Source organism: Erpetoichthys calabaricus, chromosome 3, assembly GCF_900747795.2.
Source record: "Erpetoichthys calabaricus chromosome 3, fErpCal1.3, whole genome shotgun sequence".
NCBI lineage: Eukaryota > Metazoa > Chordata > Cladistia > Polypteriformes > Polypteridae > Erpetoichthys > Erpetoichthys calabaricus.
Genome location: NC_041396.2, coordinates 263,650,806 through 263,664,567, shown reverse-complemented (window position 1 = coordinate 263,664,567; position 13,762 = coordinate 263,650,806). Strand labels below are relative to the sequence as shown.

Below are 13,762 nucleotides of genomic sequence, written 5' to 3'. Positions count from 1 at the left end.
AAAAGAAAATTCCGTTCTAAAATGTTTTTTAACATTTTTTTCATCCAGGTAAAAGAAAATTCCTACCACGATGTGGGAATAGGGTGGCACGGTGGCAGAGTGGGTAGCGCTGCTGCCTCGCACTTAGGAGACCCGGGTTCGCTTCCTGGGTCCTCCCTGCATGGAGTTTGCATGGTCTCCCTGTGTCTGCGTGGTTTTCCTCCCACAGTCCAAAGACATGCAGGTTAGGTGTATTGGCGATCCTAAATTGTCCCTAGTGTGTGCTTGGTGTGTGTGTGCCCTGCGGTGGGCTGGCGCCTGCCTGGGATTTGTTTCCTGCCTTGCGTCCTATGTTGGCTGGGATTGGCTCCAGCAGACCCCCGTGACCTTGTAGTTAGGATATAGTGGGTTAGATCAGGGGTAGGCAACGTCGGTCCTGGAGTGCCACAGTATGTGCAGGTTTTTGTTCCAACCCAGTTCCTTAACGAGAACTCAATTATTGCTGATGAAGCACATATTGCTTAAGTGACATTTTAATGCTTCATTTTAGTGGTCTCGCTTGTTAAGGTTCTCCAACCTTAATTGCTTATTTCAATCTTAAACTGCTGCATTCAGTGTTTTAATTGCTCATTAGCAATAAGATGTAAAAGACAAAGCAGCCAGCAGTTCTCCAGCTAGCTTTTTTCCAATTACATCTGTGTGTGTTCATCATGCACGGTTTGATTTAATAAAACACTTAATAGAAAAATGTGACAGACTGAAAATGATCTGTTTTAGGCTTCAAATCATTTGGATGATATCCTTGGAAAGGAAAAAAATCTACGATATAAAAGCCTTACATTACACAGACTAACAAGCCATAAAATTAAATAAGGTCTGAGATTGGCAATGATTGGTTTCTAATTAAGCAATTGGGTTGAATGAAAACCTGTAGCCACTGCGGCTCACCAGGACCGACATTGCCTACCCCTGTTTTACATCTTATTGCTAATAAGGAGCAATTAAAACACTGAATGCAGCAGTTTAAGATTGAAATAAGCAATTAAGGTTGGAGAACCTTAACAAGCGAGACCACTAAAATGAAGCATTAAAATGTCACTTAAGCAATATGCGCTTCATCAGCAATAATTGAGTTCTCGTTAAGGAACTGGGTTGGAACAAAAACCTGCACATACTGTGGCACTCCAGGACCGACGTTGCCTACCCCTGGGTTAGATAATGGATGGATGGATAATAATTCTCTTTTTCATATGAAAATAGAAAGTGCCAATCCATCCAACTGTGGCCTGCAGGAGGCACACCAGCCACCCAAACTTGACACAGACAGACATCAGACACAAGTTTCAGCACAACACACGTGGTAAACTCTTTTCTTAAGTTTCCCACCTGTCCAACACAGTAAAGTCCAATTAAAAAAAGCACACACTTTCTTTCTCCTTCTTATTTCTTTCACTCTCTTTCTCTTCCTCTCTCCTTCTGCCTCCATTCCTCCCATCAGGCTTCATCTCCCTTCCTACCAACTCTGGCTCCCCGAACAAAGGCAGGAGGCTCCTTTTTAAGCTGAACCTGGGTGTGCTGCAGGTGGCTCATCAGCGTTATCTGGAAGTACTACCTGGTGTGGTGGTAACCCCAAGTAGGGCTCTGCAGCTCCCCCTGGCGGCCCCCATGGAACCCAACCGGGCTGCAGGGAACTCCAACATACGGTGTGCCCTGCGGGAGTCCTTGGTGCACAGCAACCCAAGGGGAGATAATGCCCTGACCACACTCTCTCCTCCGGTCCTTCCACAGTGTTGGCTACCCTCCCTGGCCGTCAGCAACACCCACCTTATGTGAAGAGTCAATTCATGGCACTTTGTTCTTTTTTAAGTCATCTTAAGGCTAAGAGCAGTAAACTATGGTACAGAACACACATGTTGGTTTATTTTGTGAACTTGTGAGATGAACCGTTTATGTGTTTAGTGTTGCACAAGTAGTTGATTTTCATATAAAGATGCTTGCAAATGACATATTCATATTAAGCTCTTTCTTCCCTGTAACATTATAAAGACTAACATGAACTCAAATACTGAACCAGTAGGAGGATTAAGTGTCAGAATTCCTGTAGCCGCGCTGACCATAGCAGTCGCCATTATACCAATAACAACACTTGTTTACAGGCTGTTTTACCTTCACCTGTGAAAGGAACGAGTTCATTGACCCATTTAAGGTAATTTAGAAGCAACTGATTTTGTTACACAGGGACCAGGTAGAAAAAAATAACGTCAAGCCTGAAAAAAACAAAATTTAATACATAGGGTTAAGATTTTGCATCCCTCCATTTTTTTAACCTGCTCATCGAGATCGGAGGCATGTGGATTCAGAGCCAGATGGGAACGAACCCTAAATTTAGTGGTAGTCACCTCAACTGGCTGTTAGCACATGGTCATGCCATCACCGTGGGAGAGATCTCACTACTATACTGAACACGTTTTTACCACCAGATCAATTTTTATAGATTTTTGGCACTCACAGTTTGACATCTTTTTGCACTGCAGATGGCCTCTGATGATTGACCCTCAAGGACAAGCTCAAAAATGGATCAAGAACATGGAAAATTCTAAGGTGGGCTATTCAGCATTTTTTCTTGTGAGCCTGCTGTATCTCTCCCAATGTCTATAAGCCATCTTTAGTCAGTACAGCTGGCAAAGCCAATGTTTTCTGTAAGGCCAAACCTCAAAGATGGTATTTGTAGGAAATATCAGTCCATTAAAGCTCTAAGCAGAGTATCTAATAAAACATTCCTCTTAGTTCACTTGGGTTTTTGTGGCAACATTATAGGATTAGGTAGCCATTCTTCATCACTTGGTGACCCTAAGCAAACTAGGCCACTTTGCCTAAGCTCTAATTTTAAAAATGTACAATTCTGTAAAATTAGTGATGTTCCTATTAAGTGCTTAAATGTTTACAATAACAGGCACTATGTAAAATTATTACTATTTTGTACAATAAAGAATTGGTGTCATGTGGTGAATTGCACTTTTAAATTTCTGTTTTTAGGGGTTGAAGATTATCGATCTGCAAATGGCCGATTTTATGCGCACACTGGAGAATGCAATTCAGTTTGGCTCGCCTGTCCTCTTACAGAACGTGCAGGAGGAGTTGGATCCATCCCTGGCCCCAGTCCTCAACAAGTCTGTCACCAAAATCGGTCAGTATGTTTCCACACTCCATCCTTCTTGGTTTGAATGCCACAATGTCTATTATTTTCTTTCTGTGTTTGTTTGTTTTCAATAAATGTGTCCCAGAAGAGCAACCAAAAAAACATGCAAGAAAATGCAAGTCGTGTTGTACGGCTGACGTAAATTGCATTTAAACAGTTTTCATTTTGCAGCCCAATTGCTGATGCAGCTTCAAACTGTCGTCTTTAGCTAGCCAGGCTTGTACAGGCAGCAGTTTCATTCTTACTTGTCGGTTTCAGATCAGATCTCTGTCTTCTTTGGGTGTAGGTGGCCGTTTGCTGATCCGGCTGGGAGATAAGGAGGTGGAGTACAGTCCTGAGTTCCGTTTCTACATCACCACCAAGCTGCCAAACCCTCATTACACGCCTGAAATATCCACCAAAACCACCATCGTCAACTTTGCAGTCAAGGAGCAGGTCAGGATGATGTCACCTTTAAACATCTTTGTATTCTTTGTGGCCTTTTCAGTTCAGGCTGCGGTTATTATTTTTTGTGCTGAGTATGCATGTGAGTAGAATGAAGAAACATTTATTATATTCTCCTCATGTCATTGGAAATGTCCAGCCATTAACACAGATACGTCTACTTGTACCTTCCACAGAGATAATAGTTTATATCATCTTTAGTGTGTTTGACTAAATTTGTGAACTTTTGATTTTTTTTTCTTCTTTTGTGTATGCACCTTTGTTTTATTAAAAAGTCAGCATAGCATGTGAAATGAGAGGAAGCAGCAGCCCAATGGTTACAGTTACTTACAAGGGACCTCAGTGAGAGGGGAAACTGTTTGAGTGGACTTTTGGATATTCTCTCTGTGTTGTATCAAACACTCAGGAATCCTCTCACATCCCACAGACCTAGTATTTGGAAGTTCTTAATGAGGTCTGTGAGTGGGACCTACAACTGACTGCCATTTCATTCAGTGTTGTTACCATCAACTGACTCGATTAGCTGCCTGAGACTCTGTAGTGTAAACAGCAGCTGTGAAGGAAAAGAAATCTGTCGTTCAACTTCCTACCTGTTTGTGTAGTGTTGTGCTTATGTGTTGTAGAATTTATATTTTTATATTGTGGTTGTCACATACTGTAGGTATGGCCAGAAGTTTTAAACAAATCCATCCATTCACCTATCCATTTTTTGAACCCTCATTGTCCATTACAGAGTGGTGGGGACTCGGAACTGATGCCAGTCAGCTACATCAAGTACAAGGCATGGACCAGTCCTGGGTGGCACGCTAATTCATGCCAAGGCATCTTCTCATACACGAGCACACATCACACCACTTCTAGTCAGAGGGGATGTCAGCCCCACCGACCGCAGTTACCTTGAGGAGTTTAAATTACATAACCAGGAATCACAGGAGATGACAAATGACATGCCTTTGTTATAAGTTTCCAGAACAGTTTCAAATTTCCAAATGAATGCAAACTCACTGAATGCTGAGACACAAAAGGGTGCTGCCTGACAGCTCCAGTGCCCACGCAGAGGCTTTTCAGGTACAGCGAGTTCAGTTATAATCTCGGTCCCTTCATTTTCCTTTTTCAATTCTCTCTAGTTTTACAAATATGAGACTTCACCCAGATGAGCTTGTATTCTATTTGCTTGCTATAAAACCTCCACCAGGCAGTGTGGCGCAGTGTTTAGGGCTTTGGACGTTAGACTCTGAGACTGCGGGTTCAAATCCCACTACTTTTAACATTTTATTGAATTTATTAAAAGCAAGTAACATTCTAAACAAGCAAGTCACATTTGACAAAACTAAGTTCAAATCAACCTCCACCCATGAGAAAGAGAGCTAGGCCAGAGGAAAACTTTAAGAGTAGGAAAAAAAGAAATATGGTAAAGAAAAAAAATCAATTATATAGTTATATGATGATCTCCATTTGGCATCTTATGAAAATGTTAAGTAGAATAAACATTGGCCTTTACGTAGTCTAAAAATGAACTAAAATGCCAGAAAACTGTAATACTAAAAACGACTAAATGCATTGCTCATGAAGTTATTGAGCCTTTTCATAGAAATACAATAATTCTAAGTTACTTTAAATGTATGTGTGTATGTGTGTGTGCACGCGCATGCATATGTCTATCTGTTTATGTTTACACCCTGCCAAAGTCTGGTGCCCTGTGCATAGACTGGTCCCTTCTTACTCCTGATGCATGCTGGGATAGCTGCCAGCATCCCCAAGACCCTGTTCAGGATAAAGCGGGTTTAGAAAATGAATGGATAGATATTTTGGGTTTTAATCTTTGTGTGCCACATCTCATTCATTCAATATTTTCCCACTTGCCTAACAAAACTGTAATGTTTTCCTTGGCACTCGTGTCATTCAAACATGGCGGGCAGTGTGCTGTAGTGGTTAAGGCTTTGGACTTGAACCTCTGAGTTTGTGTGTTCAGATCCCATTATTGACACTGCATGGCCATGAACAAGTCACTTCACCCGCCTTTGCTCCAGCTGGAAAAAGAAAATAAATGTAACGAAATGTATCTCAAATGTTGTAAGTCAACTTGGATAAAGGCGTCAGCCAAATAAGTAAACAATAATAATATTTTCTGTGGCCTCATTCTGTGCATTGATGCTTCTAGCTGAATGCTCATTGGTGGTCAGCATTTGCACATACACAGACCCCACCCCTACAACTTAAGACAAATCTTTGGTTTGATTTAGTAGTGACATGGTGGGGGTGTCAGGCGACGCGTCTGTAGGTCACAGGAGTATGACGCTACTGCCCCCAACTCAGTAAGAAAATGTAAATGAAGTCTGCGACTGAAAATCGCTGGAAAAACCGTATAATGTGATGAGGCCTCCGCCTAATATGCATAACTTTAGAATGTGGGAGAAAAGTAAGTACCTGGGAGAAACCCAAACGTACATAGGGGGTGCATACACACTCCACACACTATGGCAGGGCCCAGAACAAACCATCAGCTACATCGCTGTGCTGCCTGCTGAACAGAATATGGTGCTGAAGTATAGTATTTAATAAGCCTTGACGCTGATTTTCTAGAATGTGTGGAAATTAGCATGAGAGACAATATGTAGAAATGAGGCAACATGACCCATGCCATACGTACCATAAAAGTCTAAGGGCTCAGGCTGGTGTTTCTCTGTGAGGATGATCAATCCAGTGACAAACTTTTATCACAGATTACCAAACCTGATTTTTTTTTTTTTTTAATAATCATGTTTGATTATTATAATGATAATTTAAGTTGCGTGTGTTCAAAGTGCACAGAAATATGCTCAAGCATAAATTTTGCCAAAGAGAAAACTAAATGCAAGCAATGGCACTGAAATGAATGGCAATAACGATGCTTGTTGTTTGTCAGGGTCTGGAGGCACAGCTGCTTGGCATTGTGGTACGTAGGGAGCGACCTGAACTTGAAGAGCAGAAGGATTCTCTGGTTATCAACATAGCCTCGGGCAAGAAGAAACTGCAGGAATTAGAAGATGAAATCTTACGGTGAGAGCTTTGTCTTCTGGGCGTATTTCAAACCTTTAGCAGCCAGCAATATCTTTCTCAACCTTTGACGTGCAGGGAAAAGGATTTTCTTTCTTATCAAAATCACTCATATCAGATCCAATGATCTTTTATTATCTTCAGTTGCATTGGGGGAAAATTTGATTGTATCTCATGTAGACACACACCACATCTTTCACACAAAGCTATATATATACTTGATATGAAAGCATTTTAGTTAATTATACAGTTTCAGAATGAATGAAGGTGTTATCCAATGGACAGAATTCATGAATGATGACTACAGGTTTGAAGGCCTGATTCACTGGTCGTCCTGTCATCAGTTGCAGTTTTCCAATTAGTTGCTAAAGGATCCTTAAACAGAGTTGAATTCATTACAAATACAGTAATTCTACCCGAGTGTTTTATTTGGGCAGGGTCCTAGCACGGCCCTATTCTCATTTTCAGGCTCTTTATTACGTAGACCTGAGCAGAGCATCACAAATCTTTCATATCTCTCTCGTAGCCATCGTGCGTTTACTCTTACCAGCTAGTAGTTCTAGATATGGTCACTGTCACGATCGACTGTTGCTGTAGCTAGATATTTCCCCTTTCTTTTACATCTATAATAATAATAAAAATGCTTTACATTTATGACCTCTGGTGACAAAAAAGAGTACCAAAACAAGCAGGAGGGAAGGATTACTTTTTTATTATTTCATTATATATTAACTAAGGTTCCTAAATGTGCCCAAAACAGTATCAGAGTAAAAATGAATGTTATAAAAGAAAACCAATACACCCTGGATTAGTAGCAGTTCATCTTGCTAGGAGTTCGGACCTCCATTATGCTTAGACTACCAGTTGGCCGTTTGTCTTAGTAAGCTGACTGGTTTTAGATCCAGCTTGGCCTCTGGAGTGATGGAAGGACAGAGAAGCACAATGTTTTTCTATCAGCTCTGAATTTATATTGGTCTTGTGCTTTCTTGATGTACCTCTTGAGCCAATGGGACATCATAGTGTATGACCAACTCCCCTGGTTCAGGCCTCATGCCCTTTGAACAATCCTCAACAATGACTCAGTTCTGCCTGTTGTTTGTCTTCATGACCCATAATTGCCATGGAATAATGGCCAATCATCATGCTGTTCCCCCACTTGAAGAATTGCCGACGACCGTCGTCCAAGACATCCACTTGGAGAATTTTCACTAAGTGTTGTCCATCCCCCTTGGAGATTCACCAATATATGGCGTCCATTGGTTTTGTTTCAGCCATGCAAGCAGCAACCCATCCAAAGGCTTTCCACGAAACATTCACAACTCTTTCTTATTCACTTCAATTATAATTCACGACTCGGCACAACCCAAATAGAGATGCCTCTGGGTCACAACTCATAGTTTAAGAAACACTGGGCTAGATCAAACCTGCCTTTGTCCCTGCATGTTTAGCTTAGATTGAGTCCTGATCTCACATTCTCAAAGTAGAACAAGTTTCTCCAGTTCCTTTTACTATTTGGTTATAAACTGTCTGGTCATTCTAGTCTAAGCTTATATACTTAGGTAGCCATGGCAGAAGGTATGCATACAGTCAGTAGGCTGCTTCCTTCTTTTAATCAGCCAATTCAAACTTGTTCTTTAAAGATATTTTACAGATATTTATCAAAAATCTAAATGTTACAAATATACAACAGTAAAAGAACATTATCAATTGTATTGCAATGTTTCAGAAAAACCAATACCTTTTTTGCAGTCTTTAAGTCAGTTCATGAGCACATTTTTAATCCTCGTTACACCAAGTCTATTAATTCTTGGCCAGCCAGCCTGCGGCCCTTGAAGCCTTTGGAGTAAATTATACCATCCTAGGGACACAGTGAAAATTTTTATTTTTAGCTGTGGCCATTTTCATTTCTTCTCTAGCATTCTTCACTAAGTGCAGGCTAAAGGGGTTTTTCGTTAATAAACATGTGCTTTGATTTCTATTAATACACATCAATTAGTTATACTTTAGATATTTGTTACGAGAAATGAGAACAATCCAGAGGGTACATCAGCACCTCGGCCCAGATTCTCTCTGTATTTCCTTTGAACTACACTCGCCTATTCACTCATTTTTCTCTTTCCAGCTTCCCACTTCCTCAGAAATCTCAAATCTCATCTGCAAATCCAAGCCATCCACTTGTCAGCTGGACCCTCTCCCTACAGTTCTGCTTAAAGCCTGCCTTCCCTCTCTGGGGTCTCTCATTTCTGCTATAATTCACTCTTCTCTCACAATTGGTACTGTTCCTTTATCTTTTAAAACTGCTGCAATAACCCCAATACTGAAAAAACTTGGTGCTGATCCTACTAACTTCAATAATTTTTGCCCTATTTCTAATTTGCCTTTTATCTCCAAAATTCTTGAAAAAATAGTAGCTATCCAACTTCACTCCCAGTTATTTCATAATAATCTATATGAAAAGTTCCAGTCTGGTTTTCGCCCCCTTCACAGTACAGAAACCTTGTTAAAATTACCAACGACCTTCTTATCGCTGCTGATTCTGGTTTAATTACTATTCTCATCCTCCTTGACATGAGTGCGGCCTTTTATACTATTTGTCATACCACTCTCCTTACTAGATTATCTTTGTTTGGAATTACCCACACTCCATGTGATTGGTTCAAATCCTACCTCTCAGGCCGCACTCAGTTCATTCAGCTTAAAACCTTCACATCCCAACCCACCGCTGTTACTTCTGGTGTGCCCCAGGGCTCTGTCCTGGGGCCTCTTCTTTTTATTATTTACCTTCTTCCCCTTGGCAATATCTTTCGTAAATATAACATTAATTTTCACTGTTATGCTGATGACACCCAGCTCTACTTTGCTAGTAAACCCACCTCTTCTTTTCTTGACTGCATTGCTGAAATTAAATCCTGGTTTTCTTCAAATTTTCTTAAATTAAACAGTAACAAAACTGAGGTTCTCCTCATTGGTTCAAAATCATCATTATCCAAAGCCAATAATCTTTCACTTGCTATTGATAACTCCTTTGTTTCCCCATCACCTCAAGTCAAGAGTCTGGGTGTCATCCTTGACAGCACTCTCTTTCAAATCTCATATTAATAACACCACCCGGTCTGCTTACTTCCACCTACTGCCATCTTTGTTCACAGTCTTATTACTTCTCTTCTGGACTATTGCAATTCACTCCTCTTTGGTCTCTCTAATAAATCTCTCCGTAAGCTTCAGCTAGTCCAGAATTCTGCAGCTCGCATCATTACTCGAATCCCATCTATTCACCATATCACTTTGGTCTTGCAGCAGCTACATTGGCTCCCGATTAAGGTTCAAATTGATTTTAAAATTCTGCTGTTAACATTTAAGGCCATTCATAACCTCACCCCTCCATATCTGTCCAACCTTCTTCATGTTGCCATTCCTTCCCATAACCATTGATCCTCTTCCTCCATCCATCTGACCATCCCTCTCACCCGTCTAACCACCACGGGGAGCAGAGCATTCAGCTGTTCTGCTCCCAAGCTCTGGAACTCACTACCTACTGAGCTTAGTAATATCAAATGTAAACTTAACACCCATCTGTATAAAATGGCTTTTTCTCTATGATTACAGTGGCTTTGTTTGGTTTTAACTTTTTATATTTTCTGGTACTTTTAGTTTTGTTTATAATGTGCTCTTTATTTATTGTTTGTTCGGTGTCCTTGAGTTCTTAGAAAGGTGCCTTAAATAAATAAAATGTATTATTATTATTATACAGACTGTAGAGACAGAGAGACAATCAGTACACTGATTACATGATTGGTGGGTTTTAATTAAAGGAATACTTGACCACACTTCACATTTGTGCATTGCTCTGATTTTCCATATTTATTTGACAATATGTTAGCAAAAAATACATTTGTTTAGCCTCTTGAAAACACAAGGTTAAACATTTTTGTTAGCTATCACTACAGGCATCATGAATAAATAGCAGATTAAAAATATATACTTTAAAATTGGAGTGTCCATTCAAGAAAAGTTTTGCTTTGATTATACATTTTTGTATTTCTTCATCTTTACTTAAAAATAAACAATTCTGAAAGACAGAGAGATCTTCCCTTACATATTGTGACAAATACTCTTAAAGCATATTATATAGGAACATTTGGAAATGCTTACCTGGTATGTAATTTATAAATTAATCATTAATAAATGGATGAAAATACTGATTGATCTTCTTCTGTTTTTGCAGACAAGGATGACCCCTCAGCTAGCGGCCCAGAAACCAGAAATTCATTTTCATTTCAGTTCAATTCTGTTAATTCCCACGTCATGTCCTCCTTTCTGTACCGGCTCAAAGCGTTTACACAGAATAATGGTTTTCAATTTCTTTATTTGGTCAGGTTGCTGAATGAGGCCACCGGTTCCCTTTTGGATGATGTTCAGCTGGTAAACACCTTGCAGACCTCTAAAGTGACTGCAACTGAGGTGGCTGAACAGCTGGAGACCAGTGAGCAAACGGAAATCAAGATCGATACTGCCAGAGAGGTTAGTAGCAGAGACTTGTGTTACCAGTTAAAGCTGTGTTGCCCCCCAGTGCTTTACTGGGCTTCCTGCACAAAGTCAGTCTTACTGTACAGCAGGCCTAATGAGATTTGTCGCTGACTTAAAGGACTGGGCAGAGGGAGGTTTCGGGTTTTGCAGAGTTTTGGTTTCCGTATTTTGTTGTAAGGGATTGGATTTTAAATTATAAAGTTGCCAATTCAATCCCTTGATCTGACTGGCGTGTGACCCTGAGCAAGCCATTTTTCCCTTTGTGACCTCCACTTGTGTACAATTCAGTATGTGTATGGAAGCAGATGTGCAACAGCAGTTCACTTATGAAATTGACTGGGATTGTAGTGACTGTTGTAATGTGCTCTGAGTTTGTACATGGAAAGCCCATGTATTCCTGAACACTGTTCATTCAGCTAAGATTTTTTTTTGGGAGGGATGGGGTGGAGAGAGTGCATCCCCAGAATCACTGAACACAGCAGTCAAGCACACACCTACGTAAGTTTCGAGTTTGGTATTTTTCCCTCCAGCCGTTTTAGCTGTAGACCATCCTCAAGAAACTGATACACAGACACACACGAAGACAGGTATAGACCCACCATCGAGATATTGATGTTTTTGGTATCAGGGGACCCTAAAATGTCGAGATCCGCTGAAAACCGGAGATCAAAATTTTTGACGAATCTAAAGCTTTTGCTCCTCCCCCATAGACGATAGGTTATGGTGGGGGAGGGTGCAAAGCAAAGATAGTGTTAAGTGTGAGGTTGAACGACTTGGCAGCTAACTTTGTGAAAATATGAATTGCAAAATATGCATTTGAAATAAATGATATGTCACACCCCATCAAAAGGAGGTAGGAAGGGTTGCCATTAAGAGAGCCGTAGGAGATACAGAATGCTGAACCCCAATCACCTGAATCAGTAAATGTGCCAAACGACCCTGACACAACTCCAGCAGAACCAAATTATTTTTTTACATGAAGCATTTTTGCTCCGTTATTGCAGTTTAAAAGTCCAAATGTGAAGACAAAATTTAAAAAATAGCATTAAATGGTTATTGTTTGGGTTTGTATCTTCATTTCTCTATTTGGTGGTAGAGACCTACTTTAGTTTCAGAGAACAGGCCATCATGGCTCTAGTCCGTGGCACTTCTTTTAACATTGCATTTTTTTTTATTTATTTAAAGTGTATGATTTTTTTATTCATAATGATTAATGAATTGCAAGTTCACAGTTGCTTTCATGGTTCCACATTTAGAGCCTCGGCAGGTCACATAACAAGCTCAGGGTCATACAGTTAAACAATCGTGGAGACTAAACTAGCATTCAGTTCAGTTTTATCTCTGCTGAGTGCAGGTGACAAATTCTCAGGTGAAATGCAAATATTTACTTTATAAATTTCATAATTAGTGCGCATAAAGATAAGGATTTGTCTAATCAGACAGGAAGACAAAGCTGTTTGAAACTGATGAACATAAATAGAACTCAGTATTATCTGTCCATTAAATAATTGTTGAATTAAGTCACTAAGCCCCTAATCTTGCTGAGCCATACATATAATATATATGCCTGGAGAGAAGCATGAGTGAATTTTGCTTAAAGCTGGGTGGGAACAATTAGACAGCTCACTGAGTGTCACATTTCTGAACCCATCCAACGCCTCATGAAGGTGGCGCTCACAGTAGGGCCAGTGATTTTGATCTGCAAAGAGCTGTGGTGTTTTTTGTTAACCTGGTCCAACAGACAGCAAGCTGCTAATTACAATGAACTGTCTACCATCTAAAGGTCTCCCATAAAGACCCCAAATAAACATATAAATGTGTGTCACATGTGCGGAGACCATACAACTAGTGTTAAAAATACACAGAGCTTGTTGCAAGAGACAATCCTTTCTGTAAAATCCTATTACACACTGGGATTTGAAAGCATCAATGGACTAGCGGTAAGTGAATAATACGTTATCACTGTTGTTCTCAATGAAGATTTATTATAAAAGAAATTCAGACTTTGCACCCTAGGAACCAACAGTAATTATTTGCCTCTGTGATGCTGATTCTTCTAATCATAAAATAGGTAATTACAGTAGCAATTGAAGAAAATTCATAATTAATTGCAGAATTACGGTATTTGAGGGTTCCTCTGAGTGCCTCTTTCTCTTGCACAATGTGCTTCAAAAAGTAATCAGCACATCGTCATCTCATAACAGGCTTAAGTTTCGAGTTTGGTATTTTTCCGTCCAGCAGTTTTAGCTCTAGACTTTCCTCAAGAAACTGTGACACACAGACACACACCCATCATTGAGATATTGAGGTTTTCGGAGTCTGGGGACCATGAAATTTCCAGATCCGTCGAGAGCCGGCGATTTAACTTTTTGATGATTCTAAAGCTTTTGTTCCTCCCCCATAGATGATAGGTTATGGTGGGGAGGGCTCTAAGCAAAAATAGTGTAAAGTGTAAAATTGAAAGACTTTGTGAAAATGTGAATTGCAAAATGTGCATTTGAAATAAATGATGTGTCATTAAAAGGAGGCAAAACATAGTGCTGCTGCGAGAGCTGATTACGAGAGAGTTGTAGGCAA

The 13,762-nt window shown here is 40.1% G+C and overlaps 1 protein-coding gene across 1 annotated transcript in view; it reads left to right on the top strand.

The window, feature by feature from the left end:
- The window catches only part of dnah2 (dynein, axonemal, heavy chain 2), a 518,592-nt gene that overhangs the window by 422,187 nt on the left and 82,643 nt on the right, over positions 1 to 13,762 (top strand). The window contains 5 exon segments of the mRNA XM_051924101.1: positions 2,514 to 2,580; positions 3,016 to 3,166; positions 3,465 to 3,613; positions 6,528 to 6,661; positions 11,035 to 11,179. Of these exon segments, the coding sequence (XP_051780061.1) occupies positions 2,514 to 2,580; positions 3,016 to 3,166; positions 3,465 to 3,613; positions 6,528 to 6,661; positions 11,035 to 11,179 (646 nt within the window).